Raw genomic sequence first — 20,896 nt, forward strand, 5'->3', positions numbered from 1 at the left:
TCAGCTCAGTTCATCCTCCTGTTTTACCTACTCCCCACCACTGCCTCTACATTTTGTGACTTGCCACAATACAGAACAGTAGTTTGAACTCAACTGTGTAGGGACTGATTTTTGACAGAGGCTGTACCAGTCTTCCAGCTGCTTCCTTGCACCAGGCATCAAATCCAACAGTTCATCTTGTCTGCTTGTCACAAAACTGACAGCTGAGTCCACTCCAATCTAACCATGGGTAGTTTATGGAGATGTTATTTTTCTGGCTGGATCAAAGGTTTGCATAGCAGCCACCTGGCTGTTCAATCCAGTCAATGGGAAGCAGTACGAGTATTTAGGCAGCAAGAGGCACATTTGGGCAGCCAGACCACCCCTTTGGCAGTAGCCTCCTGTTTGGATGGCTTAAGCATGTTCAGTCTGAAAGTTCTTACCACTGAAATTTAACACCTTATATTGGCCTAAAACTGAAAAGATATAATTAGTAAAATCATTTCAGTAGAGTAATCCAGAGACTTTATTGCTGCTTCTTGATAAAGACCAGACACAAATTAATTAACCTGATTGGAATTACTGGCCCTCAAAATCTTTCTTCCAGGGAAACCAGTAACTACTGAAAGAAATAGAGGAGGGTCTTGAGCAAGTTAATCTGTGTAAACTTTCAGGAGTTAATCCATCTCTGCTAGAAATTGAAAATACTCCATATTCCAGTAATTCTTTAGAGGGCTAAAACTGGAACTGCTTCTCAAAGTAAACCAATTCATTGATACAATAGTTTGGGTTTGTGTTGCTGTACCCACAGTGAGAATCTGGCCAGGCTATGCAAAGCCTTGTATCAAGTGCAGTCAGAAGAGACTGCACAATGCACAGACAGGTGGAAACAAGACTACGAAATGGGAAGAGAAATGAGTTTTCCATGTGCAGTTCTGAACTCTTTCGGAAGGGTTCTGTTGCATTTTCTCACAGGGGTCAGTAGCAGAAAAGTTACGCATGTGTCAGTGGCTGAGATTTATTCCCCGTGGCGATATTAAGGCTCACTGGAAATTACAGAAAAGTTCTTTAGAGGCCAACAGTGTCATGAGGTGATGTTCTCTGATGCATAGATGCTGGGTTTGTACATAAAGTTGCTACCTGTAAAAGTTTAATTTAAAAATCTCATTCCTTACCATGGAAACAAATCTCTTAACTTGATTTGTTTAGGCTTGAATCTGTAACAGGTATTATCTCTCCCTAAGTTTAGCAGAATGATCTCTAAGCTCAAGGCAACCTGGTGTGTGGTTGTTGTACAGGACATATGAACCCCACGAGTGGTGCTTGTGGCAGCAGTGCATCATTTTAGAAATGTGAACATGCAATCAGGCATGTTAAAGAGCCACCTTTGTCAACAGCTCTAAAATACAAGTTAACCAATGCAGTCCTTGCACAAATCACTGGCTGGTAGAAAATCTGTCCTCCAAGTTTTCTCCTGTGAACTTTTTCTTTCACAGTAAAATTAATCTTAGTGAATGGCACACTTGCCATCTCTCCTACTGAATTATATATTCACTTCCAGCACTTAGTTGCTCATTTGAAATCCTGTGCAGTTATGTATGCATCAAGGAAACTGTTTAGTCTGAGGAACTGCTCAGGCTGCCCACATCCAAACAGTTTGGCCTTCCTTGGAAAGAGGATGTTTTGGAAGAGGTGGTCTTCCTTCCTCCCACCTCCTTTGGAACTGAGGAGAAAAGCAAGAGGAAAATATGGTGTGGAAAAGTGATGGGTTTGGGCTCAGAATGGAAATAACAACCATATGAGTGTTGGATCCTGCAAAAGGCTGAGGAGCTGATAAATCTGTGTGTTACTGTTCTTGTGATGTGGTTGTGATGCCTGCATAGCAAAGCCAAGGAAGGAGCATCTGTGAAAGAGAAATATGAAAACTCAATTTGATGTCACACTTGAAATCATGGCTTGGGATCTGGCTGATAGTGCTGGTAAATGAGTAACAGGAAAGCCTTTCAGGATAAAATTGATGCTGCTGTTGCGAATCCTGCTGTCCAGTGTACTGTCACTGTGAGCTTGTTCCAACAATTTTTGGACTGAAGTCTGAACCTGCTTACTAGTTTTTTGCTTCTTTAGGGCTTGATATAGGTCCATTTACTGCCATCCTGGGTGGTTTTTTATTAGCACTTTTAAACACTGTCTTAATAGCCCAAGAGTGTGTTCTAGAATCTGCCACTTGTGGAGACTAACATGATGTATTTTCCCTGCACATCAAGCATGTCTATTCTGTTTCCTTTCCCTAACTCAACTTGTGGGAAGGAGGGGCCAATTTTCCATAGTGTATAGATGTGTCCCAGAGGCTGGTGACTGTCTCAAATAAGATGTTCAGACTCTCACAGGAGTGGCACTGGAATGTGAGGCCCTTGGGAAGATGCCCCAATGATCTCCTGAGAAATCTGTACTCCTGTGTTTTGCAGCAGGGTGGGTCCAGAATCTGCACCTTTTTTCATCAGCCTCCTACTGAGTTTTGTGCCACCACCAAGGACTGGAGTAAAAATAGAGCTTAAATGACATTGTTTTAAGGGGGGGGGGGGGGAAGAAAAAAGCACCAAGCTCTGTGTTCTTACTGGTTTTGTGCTGTCGTTTGAGCATGAGTGATGATTGACAGCTTTTAAAACTCATGTGCTTGGGACACTGGCCTGGGGAGGCTGATCTGCAGACAGATGCTGTTGTGAAGTGTGCACGTAGCCCTGGCTTGTCATGGTATCACAGGGTGCCAAGAATGCTTGTAGATGAATTTAATACCATGTGAGCTGGCAAACAGCAAATTCTGAGCTAAAATAATTAATAATCAATGCTGTTGAAAATGAACTGTTGAAAAATTAGATTTCACAGAATTTCTACAGGGTTTTTTGAAGGTTTCCTGCCTTGTTGGGAAGGGTGATGCCATCAATTAAACTTCAGTGGCGCTCTGCCAGTACGGAAGGTACTGCTGGTGTGCTGGACTTGTAAACAAAGATTTGTTTGTGAAGATACTGGCTTAATTCCCATTTGAATTCTTCTGGAAAGATAGTAGGGTGTTATATTTTTCTTTGCATTGAGCTTTAAAATTATTCCTTGGTAGAAATGGAAATGAGAAAAAAGTATTCTGGCATAAAAGCATTTTAAAATAGCTTCTACCTGGAGTCAGCAACCTTTTTGGTGTGCCAGATAGCAATTTGCCTTGCCAAATTATAGGTGAAACATGCCTGTAAACAGGGCTGGAGGCTGGGATATTGCCTCTTGGATGCTGCTTAGCAGCCAACAATCAGTGTGTTGTCCCTAAAAGAAGGCCCCTGGCTAACCTGACTCCAGAGCATGCCCAAAGCTGGAGGCTGCTGCCTCTCCCCAAACACCACAGCTTCCACCAATGTAGAGTGTCACTCCAATCTTCTCACAGGCTGTGCTGGGCAATGTTCCACAGGCAATAAAATCCAGAGATTGCATTGACTGATCTCTGTTGTGAAGCTGGATCAAGAGAAAATGGCAGCACAGAGGAACTTGCCAAAAACACCAGTCATGGAACTCATACATGTAGTTGCCTATGTGGTTGCAAAGTCTATTAGATCTGGACACTTAAAGAAGCTACTTGGAAAGCTGTTGCTCAGGCTGGAACAGATTTTCCTTAAAAACTTTAAATTAATATTTTGGGAGAAAGGTAAGCTTTTCAGTTAGTGTAAATAGTGATAAGGAAATCATAAAAGGTAATTGCAAAGCCCAAGCACGTGTTAAAAGGGATGAATCATTGTGTCTGGCTTCTTAAAAGTTATTGTATTAATACTCAGTGTGTATTGACATAATCTCCAGGAAGTTTTCCAGCAGTGTTTTATCTCTAGCATTTTTGGATCAATAACACAAAATTAGAAATGGTAAAGCTTTTTCTCTAATGGCCACTGCTGACTGGCTCAAAAAGGATTCCAGTCAACAATTTTATTCAGAAGCCATTGTCTCTAACTGTAAGATGCTGATTAGTTATAATAATATGCTGCCAAAAATTGATGAGTCATGCCAATAGTCAGATCAAGAGGTTTGAACAACAAACCTAAATATAGCAGATACAAACAAACTGGAGAGTCTGAAGTCTATTACCAAGGGCATTGCTAGCACAGCTGTTGGAATACATGGGGGAATATAATAAAAATTGTTTGCAATACAAAAATGTCAGCAAAAACCTGTTGTCTCTTACAGGGATTGATCTGACAAATAACTCAGAAGCTTCTAATTCAAACACTGGTCCCAGGGTGCTTATTGCACGTGAAGTTTAATTTTTGCTGCAGATGATCAGATTGGATTCTTCAAAATCTGTTTTCATATTCCCCTTTTCCTTTTCTATTTCATTTTTCCATTTGAAGAAGTGGGCATTGAAGGCCTCTTCCTGAGACTTTTCAATCTCAGAGCATGTATCATGAAATGTGGTGTAGAGCCCTGAGCAGATTGTAGGAGGACTCGTTGGCTTTGGCTGTGCTTAGATGTTCGGAAGGGGAACTGCATGTGGACAGCAGCTCTCCAGAGGAGCAGGGGATGTGGCCCAGGGACACAGATGTCTCAGTCTGCTCTTGTGGGGCACAGGGAGATGATGGAGTCTGCACATGGATCTGTCACACACCACCTGAAAGCCTCTAGTGACAGAAGAATAAAGGAGTGCCAGCTGGAAAAATTCAAGCAAGAAACCTGGGAAAAACAAAATCCAAATGTGACTTGGTTAAAAGAAGAGAAGCAAGTGAGCTGCTGGTTCATCTACTAAATATAGAGGAGAGGGAAAGCCTGGAAAGACTGTAACTGGTGACAGTGGCATATCTGTGGGTGTAAGAGGCTGGAACATGGAAATGCACAGCCTCTTCTAACAAAACGAGTATTTATCAACCTGTCCAAACATTAGGGGAATCTTTATATGTAAAAGTGCTGCATCTATTCACTTTGCTTTATCTACTGATAGTTTAAGTGAAGGGCCTGTGTGGATCCAGGTGATGCCTTTGATACCAGTGCAGGAGAGAAAATATTAAAACACTTCATAAAATATGATAATGTTCTTTTTTAGACTTTATATCTGAAACTATCCTGGAAAGTAAAAATGTTGCCAAACAGTGGCCTTACACTTTTGCTTATATGGGTGTAAGGGAAATAAATATGTGGTTGCAGAAAAAGCTTTGCTGTGAGCATGTGTTAACTCCGATTGTCTAGCAGGGGCCCAGAGTGTGTGCAGCTTGTCTCAGATGGCTCAAAGAAGCCTCTCTGCCTAAAGAAAATAATCCAATGTAAGTGTTTGATGGAGCAGCCGTTCTTTTAGAAGAAAGGATTGCATCCCTCTCTGCTTCATTTAGAGAATGGGACTTGCCTGAATTCCAGCCTCCATTTCTACTGCTGGAGAGTGGTGTTTCCATGCTTTTCTTCCCTCAGCTGTAGCAGCTGAAGAATTTGGGTAGGATCCCAGATGAATCAGAAGGCTGAAGTGAGCCTGTCTCCGGAAAGAGTGTGTCTGTGTGCTGGCTGCTGCATGGGAGCCTGACTTGTGTGACTGCAGAGCTCTGGAGGTTATGGGGTACCCCAGTGCTCGGAGGTTGCTGCTCCTGAAAGGCAGAGCTAATTCCCTGAAGAACCTGTGGCCCCAGTACAGGTTATGACTATGTATTGAAAAATTGCTACATTTTACTGTAACCAGCAGATGAATGTCCCTGGGCACTAAAGCAGTGGGAGGTGTCCTTGCTCAGCCCGCTGGTTAGGTGCCAAGTGGGTCGATGGTTTATTGTAGCTATTTCATGGCACGTTGATCAAACAGCTGGGTTATATGAGGGGGATGAGGAATGATGGCAAATTACAAATTCAGTTTAGGTCATGCAGGAATTACTTTGGGTGTCATATGAAGTTAAATGTTCGAAGGACTTGGGTGTGGGAAGTGTGATCATTTTAACACTAGAGCTAAACTGAAGGGAGAGGAAACATGCTCATTGGTCATCCACATGCCTCAGTAGGTCAGGAACACGTTTGATGTAGATGATATTTAGCTTTGTAGATTGAAGGAACATGAGTAATGAAATATTTTCTTCGAATACTACATTGAACACACGTGTTGCCTTGTATAACGAAAAAAGATGATGTTAAGGCAATAAGACAAACATTAATCATAATTTTCTTTTTTGGATCACTCTTAAGCAGCTGTCTTATTCATTCCTTCATTTCTACTAGAGGCCAATGAATTGCAATTTTTTATAGCTGCATCTGCCTGAGCCCACTTTGGAAATGTTAGCTCATTAGCAGGAAGCCACTCTAAAATGCTCCACCTTGTTTGTCTCCAGCTCAGCACAACGAGTAGGCAGAGAAAGCACAGATTTTTCTCTTGGATAAAATGAAAAAAAGGGTTTCTGTTGAGTTTTGTGCACATGGGTCATGCAGCATGGACTCAGGCCCTCATGGCATGTGGTGGGTTGCAAACTAGTTCCAAACAGTCCTGGAGGGTGAGTGCTGTGAGTGTGTGGGAGGATCCACATAGCTCAGCTGGAAAATTAAGATCAAACTGTTTCATAATGTTTCTGTTGTTTGCATTTTCCAGCTGGGCTGTTTACACTAATATGTCTTTTTTAGTATTGCAACATGTGTGCTTCCCTCATTATTTTCCTCTGCCACCTCTGTGAATCAGCAATGACTTGTATAAAAATGAAAGGAGAAACAACTCGACAAGTACTCAAAGGCTCTTAAGGTTTAAGAAGGGATGGAAGCAGATGCTCAAATGTGACTAATCCTGCTTTTTGTCCTTTGTCAGCAATGACTGTTTTCGGCCTGGTGCTGCATCTGAGTCTGAAGCAGAGGAAATAAACACAGTGCAGGCATAATGCCATACCAACCAAGAAAGTTTTTTGGCTTAAATGCAGCCCTTTGAGGGTTTTCAGGTTCAGATTATAGGTGGTTTCAATTGCTGTTGGAAATTTCAAGGCATTTTCTCAGTTTCTGGATCAAGAACTCACATTACTGCATGTAAACCAGGCATGTGGACAGCCAGGTGTTCTCCAACTCCCAGGAAACAGTAGTTTATACAGAAGATCATGGGAATAGTGTGTCAGTTTTAGGAGAGGATCAGCCAGTTTTAGTTGAGTTGAAAAGGCTTCTAACTGCTCCCTGCCATTCTTTGGAGGAAAGTAAATTGTACCAAATATCTCAAGGACAATGAATGAATGCCAGTACAGCACACTTGCTAGTCCAGCCTTCTTGTGCCATTATCCCAGTGTGACACTGGCACATCTTCTGGACATGGGTGGTCTCTGCAAGAAACAAAGACTGAGCTCTCCTGCACTCATGTGAGTTCATGGGCTCAAATCACAGATCATGCTGGAAGGCAGCTCTGCAGACAAGGACCTGGGAGTCCAGGTGCACAACAGGGTGCTCCCCCTCTGCTCAGCACTGGCAAAGCTGCATCTGGACATGTGTCCAGTGCTGGGCTTCCCAATAGAAGAGAGACAGGGACATACTGGAGAGAGTCCAGCTAAAGGCCACAGAAATGACTAAAGGGCCAGAGCTTTTTTCACATGATGAAGTGCTGTGAAAGAGCTTTGACTTATCAGCCAGAAGAGAAAGCTTGGGAAGATCTCATCAAAGTATATAAATACCTGATGGGGAGTCAAGAAGACAGAAGCAGACTATTCTCAAAAGTACTTAGTGCCAGGACAAGAAGCACTGGGCACACCTGAAACAGAAAATTCCATCAGAAACCACTGTTTTACTGTGTGGGTGGTCCAGAGAGGTTTTGGAGTCACCATTCTTGGAAATATTCAAAGCCTGACTGGACACAGTCCTTTGCAACCCACTCCAGCTGACCCTGCTTGAGCAGGACTTGAACTAAAGGATCTCAAGAGTCTCACACCCACCTCAACAATTCCATGAAAATACAGTTGGATTGTCTGATGTGGAAGCTTGAATGAGGACAGCTTTATTTAAGTATACATTGCATTAAGGTGAATAGGTGTAGCTCAAAGCAGAGCAACCGTTCTGGTTTTGTGAATATATGTGACAGCAGAAGATCTCCTCACAGTCTTCAGTCTTCTGCAAGCTGCACTCTGTGTGGTGCATGGCATAATGAGGAGGTAGCACTGCAGACACTGCTGAGCATAGAAGGGTGTGATCTTCAATGGCTTTCTCTTTTCTCCTATGTCTCAAAAGTGAGCTGTAGGCAATTACTTACTTTCACAAATTGGACTTTTCTGGATTTCAACAAGTATTCCACTGTGCAGGCTCTTCAATATGTATTAAGATGGTGTTTTGCCTGAAAATGTGGCTTTTTTTCTCTGCCAGAAGGTGGTAACATCTGCTTCTTTAAACTACATTATACTTGAAAAAAAATCTATTGCATTTAGTTTACGCTGTCAGGACTTGACTGACTTTTTCACAGCCTTGTAGACTAAGATCCACTATATTTAGTCTCTGTGAAAGCTGCTTAGTCTAGGCAAAGGAGAAGAAAATCTGCAAGTATTTTCCCGACTTTAGATACTGCCCAGGTATTTAGAAGGGGAAAGTAGACCAGCAGCTTCCCCTCCCACCTGCTTGGAGATGGACATTGAGGGGATGCATGACAAGTGACATGGGCTTGTTTTGTGCTCTCCTAAAGCTGCAGTTTTTCTCATGACAAATTTCAGGAGAACTGATGACAATTTTGTCTGAAATTTGGTGCTACACTTGTGTAAAGTGAGGCCACAACAAGATGACAACTTATGCAGATGAAACCTCATCACAATGAGTACAAATGATAAACACATCAACAAACGTTAAAGATCTTGTATCCAGCAGAAAAGAAAAATCACAATTGGCTGACTAACAGGTGTAATAGGTGTGCAGGCAAGAGAAGCATACATCTGACTGACCTGTACTGGGTGTTTGTAGCACCCCTTCTGTGGGGGAGATCCATGATTTCCACCTTTCCAGCTGCTCAAGTCATGATCTCCATCCCTGTCGGTCTGATCCATACTCGTGGCAGCCAAAGCAAACCCAGTGACCACCTGGAGCAAAGGCTCAAATTAAAGAACCTGGTGCATTCACATCAATTTATAGCTGGATCTGGGTGGTTGGATTTGGGGTGTTTCTTCCTAAATCATGTTTTAGTTACCTCCCAAGCATTTTCTTTGCCTCTGAAGGGGTGTAATTGGCTGTATGGGACTGGAAGCAACACAGACAAGCTCACACTACCTTTCAGTGGCTGCAGCTGTGCACAAAGCCCTAGGACACTGAGACCCGAGTCATGATGCTTTGGGAAAAGTGGGGTATCTTGGTCATTATAGCTCTGTAGCCTGCTTACTTCCTGAGGCCTCAGGACTGATTCTTGTTATTCTCTTCCTGATTTTGTCTTAGCCATCCTAGAGCTTTAGTTTTGTTTGTTCAGCAGCAACACTTCTTTATTATTTTTTAATGACAAGGAAGCTGTTGCCTAATTCGTTTTGCTCTTGCTTAATTTTGTATAAGCATGTGGAATTACCTTAATTTTGTATAAACAATTATAAGAAGCAGTTATTAGAATTGAACACTTACTACCATAGCATAAATTAACACAGGATAATGTAGGTGTGGTATGACAGTAGAGGCCACCAGAGAATCTGAGGATGTGATGTAAAGGACTAGAGACATGGGGTGAAAATGGAGGGGGCAAAGGATGATACTGGAAACCCTAAGGCTACTGATGGCCCAACCATGCTCAGTTAAAAAACTGTAGAGCTTGACAAAGCCAGCTTTAGTGGTAACAAAGAGAAAAGGAAGAGGCGTTCAATTTATGGAGAGAGTTTCTCACTTATAGCAAATACGGATGTAATAGCAAGTTGCACATCGGTGAAGAACGATTTAAGTTTAGAACTGTCCTAGAAAATGTATTAAATTACTCAAATGGGGGCCCTGAAGGGAAAAGAAAGAAGCTATTGATGGCATAATCCTCGGCAAAGGAGAGGAAGAAACCCCATCATGAACATCCTTCTAGCAAAGGACTGGGAATGCTAACAAAGTGTTTCAACCCTGGGCCCCTGTCCTTCTCCATGAGCTGATTTTGAGGCTGACTTATGTCACCCTTGAGAGCCAGAGGGGCAGGGTAAGGGAGAACAGAGCATAACATCAGGGAACACTCCTGTATGGCAATCCTTGACTGCACTACTGAGCTGTGCATTGTGTTGTTTGGATAACTGGGACTCCGAAGGTTGGTATCATTGCAACTGCACTGTAATAACAGTTTATTGTATTTTAGTTAGGCTGTTAAGATTTTAATTAGGCTAACATAGAATTCCTGGCTTCCCAAATGAGGTGTTTCCCCTTTTGCCCATAATAAGGCTTTGGGTGTAATAACTTGTCACATGGGTACTACAAGGGCTGAAGAATGATGAGTGTGTTCACAGAGAACAAAGGACTGTACTGATGCAGTGAAGGAAATCACAGAGAGAAGCAGACAAAGCCAGAATGATCCTCTTCCCAATGACTAATGATAGAATACTTGTGCTGTATTACTTACATTATTTTAGCAATCTCCTGAGAAACCCAGTGGGAGGTGTTCCTGGTGATGTACGAAAGAAGCCAAAAAAAATAACAGCTGTCTGCAAGAATTTTCCTGCTTTAGGTAAAGCAGGGATATGATGATGGGAAAAAAAGGTTCAGCTGAGATAGCTTGCACTGTTCATGCCAATTTCTGCTCTTAGATTAGTTCACAGTTGATTGGCTTCATTTCCAGGGAGGGGAAGAACTAGATGTTCCTAGGATACTCTTGCTATGTTTTTTTTCCAGATGGGCAATTTCAGCCATGTGATGGAATTGGGAATTGACATGAAGTTGACATCAACTAGAACCAGACACAAATTTAAGCAAATCCAGCTGACTGATTAGGTGCAAAACTGTAATAAGGCAGTATGAAGATGTGAAGGAGACTCAATCCAGCACTGTCCATGCTGATTATGACCTCCTTGAGAAATATTCCAGCTTCAGCACACTGTTTGTTAATAGCTTCCAGTAGCCATGACATTTTAGGATGATTTAGGTCATACACATCTGTCTTTACCTGACATTGGTACCTGAAATTACTGAGTAAACGATTGTGTCAAATAATTTATAGCTACGTATTGTGACTACTCCTAAGCAGCAATCAAAGCCTGATGTGTTATTTGGATATAATAGAAGGCCTTAGACTTCTTGGAAAAGACACTTTTTGTGGAGATTGAAGAGGTTTGCCTGTCATACTGGCCTAAGGCCCGTGAGACAACTTTTATGGTTTAGAGCTTTACTGGCTTTTACTGAGACACTTAACAGAGACTGAGGGTTGTTACTTAAGATGGTGAAATGTTGCTTGTTTACCCTGAAAATATTTGGAAACTAATTATTCCTTTTATTCTCAAGATCTCATCATGAATTTGGGGAGTGTTTTATCCATGGGGCAGAAACCTTAAAAATAAGAAGCAGAAATAACCCAAAACACACACCCCAAAAAAAAAAAAAATCCAAACAAAAAAACCCTCAATCCCCAAACACAGCAAAAGTAAACAATTGAAGACTAATGACAATGTGTTTGAGGTAAGTGGAAAAGGTAAATCTGGGAGTGTAATTTGCATGCTTGGATACTTTCTTGCTGCTTGTATATAGAAGAAATATATTTCATATTACTTCTCTAAAAATCTTAGCATTTTTAAAAAATATTAAACTGAAATTAAGGGGTTTTTTTTCTTCATGGTGAGAAGGAGGAAGAAAGTTTTTTTCCATGTGTTTAATAATTTAAGTTTCTTTTGAAAAAAATTTAAGGGAAAAATTACTAATTTTCATTTTCTGTGTTAACCTCCAAGAAAAAAATTGTCCATGTTTCCAGCAAGAGGAGCCACGCAGCAGCAGTGCAGTGGTGCTGCCAGCTCCAGGCTTTCACTGAAGGGGTAGCAGCACTGGGGGCGCAGCAGCGAGCTGGGAGCTGGCTGCCACGTGGGGAGACAACTGGGCACGGGAAATGGCGCAGAAACCTCTCACGGCTCTTCCACGGCACACCGGTGTGGAGGGCGGAGCTGGGATGCTTCATGAGCAGTGCTTTGCACCCCACCTGGTGCTGGCCTGGCAGGCTCAGCCTCGGGTGTCAGTGGTCACTCGTGAGCGGGGCGGTGGGCAGGGCCCCCTCGCTCACGCACCATGTGCAGCCGGGGTGACCTCGGCTTGTCTTCAGCACAGGGGGCAGGCTGAGGGCAGGAGGGGCCTCAGGCAGTGTCCCTGGGCCTGTCCCGGGATATCCTCTGCAGCCAGGGGCCCTGAGGACACGGGGAGAGCGGATGGAGGAGGAGGGACTGGTGCAGCAGCTCCCAGTTCTCAGCTGGGTGTGTCTCTCTGGGCGGCTGGTGGGCGCAGGGCTGAGAGCCCCTTCTGGCTGCAGTGACAGCCCCTAAGCTTGGGGCAGGGCAGGGAGACCCCAGGAACATCACTGCTCCCAGGATGGGGGATGCCAGTGTCCCCAGGAAGGATGGGGGCAACCTGGTGTGCTGACTGCAAAAGGAAGCAACTCTGCATCAAATACTCCATGGGCATTGCTGGGGAAATTAACAGTGGTTGGTATAAAAACGTGGCAGAGACCTTTGTGCTGTGGCAGAGCTCAGCATCGTGCAGCACCCTGCTTGCTGGAGAGGCCTGAGCTCCACCGTCACAACAGAGACAGCACTTCAGGCTCCATTCTTGGAGCACGAAGGCTGTTAGAATAGAAAATTTTTCTCTTTGCTTACAAAGCAGGCACGAGGGAATTGATCTGATCTAGCAGCAGGAGCTGGTACTTTCTTGTGCAGAACAGCAGAAAGCCTTGTTCAGTGTGTGTGGAAGAGGGTCAGACAGACCTACTCCACTGTCTGGTAACAAAAGAAGGAAAATACTGATTCCCGTTTACTGTATACTGAGCTCCACAACACATGGGTTGTGGTTTTTATCTGTTTGTTTTTTCCCCTCATGCAGAGATGGACTCCCAGGCTGAAGCTGTGGCATTAAGTGCATGCTGCTCTTCCCCTATGAAATGAGGTGTTGACCTCAAAGTCTGGGGTGAGCAGATCTATAGTGTCTCCTCCTCATGAATTATCTTTAATATAAAAAAGAACTTCTGCCTTCCAGTGATGCATCTGTTTCGCTTTCCCAAATTGACAGCACTGCTGATCGAGTGTGCTGTTTGGTGCCACAGGAATGCGGTTTAAGAGAAAAGTGAGTTTATAAATGATTATTAATCCCTTGGCATCCACAGGTGCAGGTGGATGGTAATTTGATCTCTTCCACTGCATGAATTATTCACAGATTTGTTAGAATTTGTAGGTAGACATTAAATGATTCTTCTGTACCCAGGTGAGATGAATGATGGGAACAAACATAAAAAACAAGAAACAAAATAACATACCTCTGCTCCAAAGTGAAAAGTCAATACATATCCTCATAATGATTTGGGGGGTTATATCTTGGACCTTTGGGTCATGGTGATCTGTCGAATGAATTTGAGGAAAAGGAAGGTGTTTAACATGATGGAGAAACACAAAAAAATAAAGGAGAATTTAATAGGAATTATCGAATTTAGTACTGCTTGGAAGCTGCTCTGACAGAGATATATATTCCTCCTGCAGACAGTTTGTTGGAGAGAGTTTATTTTAGAGGGAGGTGGTTAAGCATAAAGTATGGCATTAAGTCTTCAGCCTTAGAGGTATGATTGATTTATTTGGAAACGATGAGTGATCATGTCCTAATGATGTTTTGAAAGCCATGAAATGAAGTGCATTCCACTTTGTGGATGACCCTTGGCTCTAAATTCCAAGAGATGACAGTTACTGGGCACGTCAGTGAGGGGACAGAGGGGAAACTGGCACACTGTGCCACTGTAATCACTGTGAAACTGTGTCATCTGTTTGATTTAGCAGCAGATTCTCCAGGAAACCAGAGGAAACTGTAACTAGGGGTGGGTGGGAATAAATTAACAGAAGTTCCTTCATTGTTCTTTATGGAAGTAGCTCTGATGTATTCATGCCTCCTGGTCTTTTGCTGAGGAGCTTATCTGTTTTGTTCTGTGTCCATTTTTCGTGATTGATTCCTCCTGGTAGTTTGGTTATCCGCAGTCCAGTTCCTGTGCCTCCTGCTAATACTGTTGCATTGTAAGAGAATCCACTTACCTTAGCAGCTCTCTGACTGCTCCTCTTTCCCACCTCATTTTTTGATGTAAAATGCCAAATAAGCAATAGTCATGATTCTTAGATCTCTGGGATGTGTTCGATCAGAAATATCCTTGAAGACAAGGATTTCCTTTGAAAATAGTTGCTGAACAGAGATCAGACACGTCTTATAACTCCATCCCAACAGCATGAAAACCCATGGGAAAAACATTTGGGAAGTCGTCACTGTTGGGAGTCATCTCTTTCCAGCGCAGAGATAGAATTAATGAATCAGCTTGCCAAAATACTGAGAGTTCTTTTCAAGTGTGAGGCTAAGCAATTTTAAATTTAATTTGTAGTGCAAGATCTGATTTCAGGTTACGCAGATCTGTTGTGTTTTCACACAACTCTTGCAACGACGATGCAAGAGTCGATAGGGTAACTAGAAGTATTATCTATAAAGATGTTTGCTGTCAGCTCATCTCTCCTCTTACTCTGCAGCAAAAGTGCAACACCCAGATTTGAACATCACACTTTCAGGAAGAGAAGGATCAATCAGAGGGAGCCTTGAGGAGGAAACTGAGAGGGCAAGGTCTGGAAAACTTGTGGTCACTCAAAAACACCCCAAAGAAGAAACTGACAGGGCATGCAATAATAGTCTTCAAATACTTGAAAAGATATTGCCATAAAAAGGAATTTTTTTTCCCTTCATGTCCTTGATGGACAGCATATACTGCAGCACAGGAGGTTCAGGATGGACTTTGATAAAGCTTGCTAAAGATAAAGACAGCAAAGCCTCAGCAGAAGTGGCATGCAGTGGCATATGGCTGTGGAGTCTACACTAATGAATGTTAAAAACAAGCCAGCAAAGAGACTGTCTGGAATAGCTATAATTAATAGGTGTCGTTATCTCTGCCTTGCTGCCTTCAGTCCCTTCTTAAAACACGATATGATATTTCTCTCTTACATATAATGTATTTTTCTCTTAAACATTGTTAGTGGATTGTGTGTATTCAATTACAGTCATTTGTCAGTAAATTGCCCTTCCATGTTCTGTTATTAATAGTATTATGCAGCTCTAATGTGAAGGCCATAATGCATACTGGGAGTTTTAATAGGCCATAAAAGCCTGTAGGAAGTCCTCATGCTAACAAGCTACAGCTTGAATAATAACAAGGTGCAAAGCAGGAGATGGAGTATAGTAATTTTTGCAGAAGGCCAAGTTTTCCTCAAAAAGCTGTGACCTGAAAGATGTCTTTTGAGTCCAGGTATCAATTTGCTCCTTGAGGAACTTTAAGTAAGGCTGGAGATGGCAAGTTTTACAGTGTTTCCTTCTGTTTAGTGATGGATTAGATCTTAAAAATCTTGGCAAATTTGTGCTCAGAAATTATCTGTTGAGAGAGATGAGAGAAAGGAGAACAATGCAGCACAGCCATATGGGCTTTGTTCTTACACATGGTTTGACTCTGTGGGGAACATCATTCTCCAGGCTGTCGAAGCTCAGCAAATGGCAAAAAGTTCTGATGGAACAGATATTCCTTTTATGAGAAGACATGCCCAAAGGAAAATTCTCTACTGAGAATTGACTGCAGACAAACAGCACTGGAGTTCTAAGCATTTCTGATATCTCTGAAGGACTTGGGTCTCTTTTAAAGTATCTTAATTATAAAAGCTTTGCTTTTAGAATTGCTCTTAATTGAATACACTTGTTTAATTTCTTCCTGGTGTGAGTTTCCCAACTCCAGCCAACACTGGCTAGCCAGAGGTGTTCCCTGCAGCCTGAAAGTAATTTAGGTTTTTTTTATTACATGCTTAACATTTTTTATACCAATGGGTGTATCAACTGTTTGATTTGAATCCATCAAATGGAGATATCAAATGCACTTGGTGATCCTTATGGGTCCCTTCTAACTTGAAATATTCTATGATTTCATCTCCTGTATAGAAAGGTCAATAGCAAGAGTGCCCACTTAACAGCTGGGCTCGCAGCTTCTACTCTTAAATGCTCTTTCACTGCTTGAGATTCAGGCTCAGAAAGATGGGGGTGAAAACTGATACAACCCTTAACAGGAAGTATTTGCCTAATTTGCAAGCCCTTGCGGTGGTGCTGAAACAACTTACAGAAGGGTAAAGCAATGCAGCCTGCACTTGAGACAGACACTGCAGCTATAATCAAATGCCCACGGTGTCTTCCCTTGGCACAGCTTCCTCTGTGCTGGCACAGGCGTCTGAGGAACAAATGTCTCTGATCCCAGGGGGGAAATCTCCATCCCATCTGGTGCAGCTCCACAGCCTTAGCTGTCAAACAGGAGAGTAGAGGTTGCTTAGCACGAATGACTTTGCCTGTGGAGCTTTCTTGTTGCACACTTTACTTGTCATGCTGCACCTTCAGCAAAGACCAACCTCTGAAACAGGTTTTTACCAAGTTCTCTGTGGAGGAAAGAAAAAATGTGACTTTGAACAAATGCCATAAGATGGAGAGTCACGTCTGCTTCTTGTTTTGATCCCAGTGCCTGGCCAGTTCAGAGGCTGTATGCAGTTCATCAGAATACATTGCTTTCATTCCATCTTAGCAGGGGAAATAGAATAATACTGCTCATCAATACATTGCTGATAAAGGACACATTCTTCTTTTATCATGGTCGGGCATGCATACTGAGGCCTTGGCTGAAAGCCTTTTCTTCTTGCTTTAAACATGGTAAAGGGAATAGAAGATGGGAAAAATGAAGTAGTCTTGATTGCAGCACAGTTGTTTGGTTTTATTACACAAATTGCTTTGATTTTTTTTACACAAATTGACCACAATGGAAATGAAAACTGACTGCTGTTTTCTAATGGGATCAGTAAATATGCAATGAGTTGTTTGATGTTTAAGATTTTGGGTAGTGAATATACCTAGAAACCTTGGAGTTTGTCATTTTTGTGTGATTTATCCTCTCTCCAACTCCACTATGAAATATAGTAAAAAAAAAAAAATCTATGATTCAGTGCTGCTTCAGAGGCTTTTCCTTTATCTCTGAACAGGGTACTAATTGCAGAGATTTGACAGCTCTTGGGTATTCATCACATATACTTGCCCTTACTTTAGATATTTAATTTAGTTGCAAAATAATTCCTCTTGAATTAGTAATCGCAATAATTGCCATTAATAACCTGGCAAGGTAGTTGGCCTTTGGCATTACACCAGGGAAAAAAAATGATAGTAAGATAGCTCTTGTCTGAAGACTTTAAAAGCTAGAGAACATTAGGGGGCGGATGGGGGGTGGTAAGGAAGAGAATACCAGAAACAAGGCATCATGACAGGCATCTTGGAGTGTTTGCAGTTGGGATTTATGCAACAGACTTATGCAATTTGGTTGTACTGCTTTATAGAAGAAGAGGAAGACAAGGTGTCAGATGCAAAAGAAATAATAGGGAGGATGAGGAAGATGAAGGCAGGAGAGTGTGAAATGACAGGCAGTTGGGAATATTTTGCAAGCAGAGCAAAGCCATGTGCTAAGAGTGGTATCAATGGTGGCTCGTGTGACAGCAGAGCAGAAGGTGCTTTTCCATGGCTAGGCTGCCCATCTCAGCTGGAATAAGTCATCTCCACTAAGGTGTGATGATCCCACAGTGGAATGGAAGGGATTCCCAAAGCAGTCAAACAGTAGCTGTCTCCCTCTCACTGATGATCTGTTCCTGGTGCAGTGGCCTGGCGGAAGGCACCAAAAGCAGTGGTGACCTTGCTCTGAAGGTGAAGGAGGAGCTGAGTATCCCCAGTATGAGACGGCCCTGAGCTCAGGGCAGCAGTGGGCTCCATCGGGGGTCCCAGTGTGATGTCCAGAGAGCCTGGTCAGGACAGCAGGACACTAGGGGTTCAGCCAAGCCAAAATAGTGGCCCTGGGCCTGCAGAAAGTGAGGGGTTGGAGGAAGAAGGGGAGCCAGGGTAGGGAGGAAAAACAGGTAGTCACAGGAATTAATAGTTGCCGGTGCTGCTTGGACCTGGCAGGATTGACCCTCCCTTGTGTCAGGAAGAATTACAAGGCAGTGATACTTTTAGCAGTAAATGTTACCCCACAGCCGCCTCATATCTTGCCTTCTTTTTTTCTGAGGCTAGCTCTTCCTCTGCTTCTCCCCTGATGCTGCCTAAAACACCAGTGATTTTGAGAAGCAAGCTCCAGGACGTGGTTATGGATAAAAAAAGCGCAGGGAGAGATATGTGGCAAAGGCTGATGCTGCTGTACCAGGCACAATTGGCTGTGAGGGCACCTGAGCCAGAGGGACTAGAGATGTAGGCCAGAGTTCACTGGGGCTCTCAGGAGCTGTGTGTTCATCCCTGTGTCTCTGCCAGTCTCCAGCCTTCTCAGGCAAGAACTGACTCTCACAGCCTTTGAGTCAGCAGGTGCTGCTTCTGGTTTGGGACATGTGTGTGTTGTGATTTTGTTTTAACTAAGGATCAAGGTTGCTCCCCCTTCTTGCCCATTTTGTTTGTTGTGTGTGATGGTTAACAAAGCAGACAGACAACAGAGAAGAGGGACATAAGAGACTGCAAACCAAGCCTCGTTTGTAGTTCAGCCCTTCCCTGCCCTCACCGCTGCTGTGTGAGTGCTGTGGCCATCAGAGGCTGGAGACGTCGCCCTGTGCCTGGTAGCAGGACAGCCTGGCTCTGGCCTCAAAAATTATGTCCAGACTGATGCAGCCAATGGCTAATCAGGACACAGAGATCCCTGGTCTAGCTAATGAACTGCTCTGAGTAATTTCTTACACTTCATTAGAAAGGAGAAGCGTCTTTCCTCACTTCTTGGTGGAATTGGAAAAGTATAGTATCTAATTTTTCTTCTGCCTGAGAGCAGAATTTAAATCTTGTTCTATTCTTTAAAACAAGAGTATGCATCTCATTCATAGAAGTCAAAACCTTCCTTATTCACTCAATGAGGAAAATAATTCAACTCCCAAGCTGTCAAAGAATGCAAGAGCAGCATATAGATTGTGGGTCCCATTAAAAAGCATTAGTGTCTAATTGCTTCCACATGGACCACAAGGGAAGATGAAAGTTATCTATTCCTGCGGCTGCTGTTGTTTCATTTGTCGATAGGCACATCAGCCTTTGGCAGTCATTTTGTCTGTGAAGGAGAATGATTGATTAATAATTGTGTGTTCTTTTGTAGACAGTTACAGAATGTCGGAGTATTTCTGTAGCAAATTCTTACTGGAGAATCTCAGAAACCATTTTTTCTTTACTGATACAAAGGGAATAAAAATCTATTTCTACACTCCTCAGTTTTTAAAACCTGGGCTGCTAAAGCCTTTGTATATCCTTTTTCACCTGCAGCGTAGTCATTTGAATATGTCACCTCCAAGTTCTGTACAGAAGCTGTAGCTTGAAAGGAGCCATAGTGATCCAAGGGATGGCAAGACCAGATTATGTGTCGAGCAAGAGGAAATGATTCACCAGCTTTTAAATCCAAAGCGATGGCCTCCGTGTGGCTCTTGAGTTTGTGAACAATGGAAAGTCAATGGCTTTGATTTTAAGAAGGATACAATACCTTGATAAAATACAGCAATGTGTCCTTCTGTGATGTTCTGGAACACAGCAAGTATTTAATATGATTTTCTTCCACATGAACAAACACTGCCAATTTGTTCTTGGACGCTTATAATTTGCTTCTACATAATTTCTCTTCCTGTGCTTCTACCTCACTCCACTATATGTCAGGCATTCCTTGATGAAAAGGGGTACTTATTGAAAAAGAAATCTGATCAGGAACATAAGCCCTTAAAGAATAAGACTTGATGCTGTGAGAGAAAGTTTGTAGCAGATCAGAGCAATGGCCTGTGTAATTGCCAAGTCAATCAAGCCATGAAGCAGAAGGCAAAGGCTTTGATTCCTCTTGCTCCCATTCACAAGTGCATGCTGGGCTGTCATTGCCTTCAGCTCCTACCCTTAAAATCTCTTGAGCTGCCTTTCTGCTGCTGATTCATATTCGTAAAAATAAACTTGCAGTAAGAGCATTAATTTATGTTTTGAAATCACACCCATTAAATCATTTTTCAGCAAAAGAAGCAAGATTTAAAGGAGCAAAATTTTCTTTCCCGAATATCTGACAAGAGACACCTTGTGTGACTTTGTAGGCTTTGATATTTAATTATTAAAAGAGGTACATTTTGTTTTCATTATTTTGTCCCACTTGACACAGTCAATCTTATCAGTTGATTTCTCTAGGTTATCAAGGACATGTTTAGATAGAGGGCAGTTTTCAAAGCAAATCTACACACAAAATGTTCCGCTACTGTCTGATCTTTAACAGTCAAATAAACTTAGTGTACAGGATCTATCTTCACCTTTAAATTGATTTCTCTCACATCATTTTTTTTTCTTGTAAAAGGAAAACATGACAAGTTAATCAATGTTCCAAAACTAGCTCAACTCATCAGAAAAAGACTAATTGCTTCTTGACTCCTTGTGATCTGTTTTATCCCCAGCTAAGTTTTTAAGGAGTGATGTAAAAAGTCTTTAACATAGTCACGTTTTGTGGTAGTAAATCATCTCCTGAGCAACCTCACAGAATAGACACAAGGACTCGGTGCATAAACTTACCATCACATTGATGACTTTACAGCTGATTGCACCAGACAATAATCAGGGAAGGGCTGGTGTTAAAAATCTGTTTGGTTCACTCTCTGAAAAAATAATAAAAGTTTTGGTAGTCAGCCTAGGACTTTACTAAACAACCTGAGAGGAAAAAGATACTTTCCTTTGCTGCCTTCTCAAGGGATGGGGTGGAGTGAGTGCAGTTCAAATAAGCCTTGGAAGCAGGAAATGT

The 20,896-nt window shown here is 42.4% G+C and overlaps 1 protein-coding gene across 5 annotated transcripts in view; it reads left to right on the forward strand.

Moving 5' to 3' along the window:
* Positions 1 to 20,896, forward strand: part of NECTIN3 (nectin cell adhesion molecule 3) — a 157,705-nt gene that overhangs the window by 86,201 nt on the left and 50,608 nt on the right. Inside the window, exon 8 of one of the 5 annotated variants that reach the window (XM_069022722.1) lies at positions 4,195 to 4,221. The exons of the other annotated variants lie outside the window; for them this stretch is intronic. Coding sequence (XP_068878823.1) covers positions 4,195 to 4,206 — 12 coding nt within the window. The 3' untranslated portion in view covers positions 4,207 to 4,221. Of the gene's footprint in view, positions 1 to 4,194; positions 4,222 to 20,896 lie in introns of those variants that run through there. 5 annotated transcript variants of the gene reach the window in all.

The sequence above is a fragment of the Aphelocoma coerulescens genome, chromosome 1, assembly GCF_041296385.1.
Source record: "Aphelocoma coerulescens isolate FSJ_1873_10779 chromosome 1, UR_Acoe_1.0, whole genome shotgun sequence".
Lineage (NCBI taxonomy): Eukaryota > Metazoa > Chordata > Aves > Passeriformes > Corvidae > Aphelocoma > Aphelocoma coerulescens.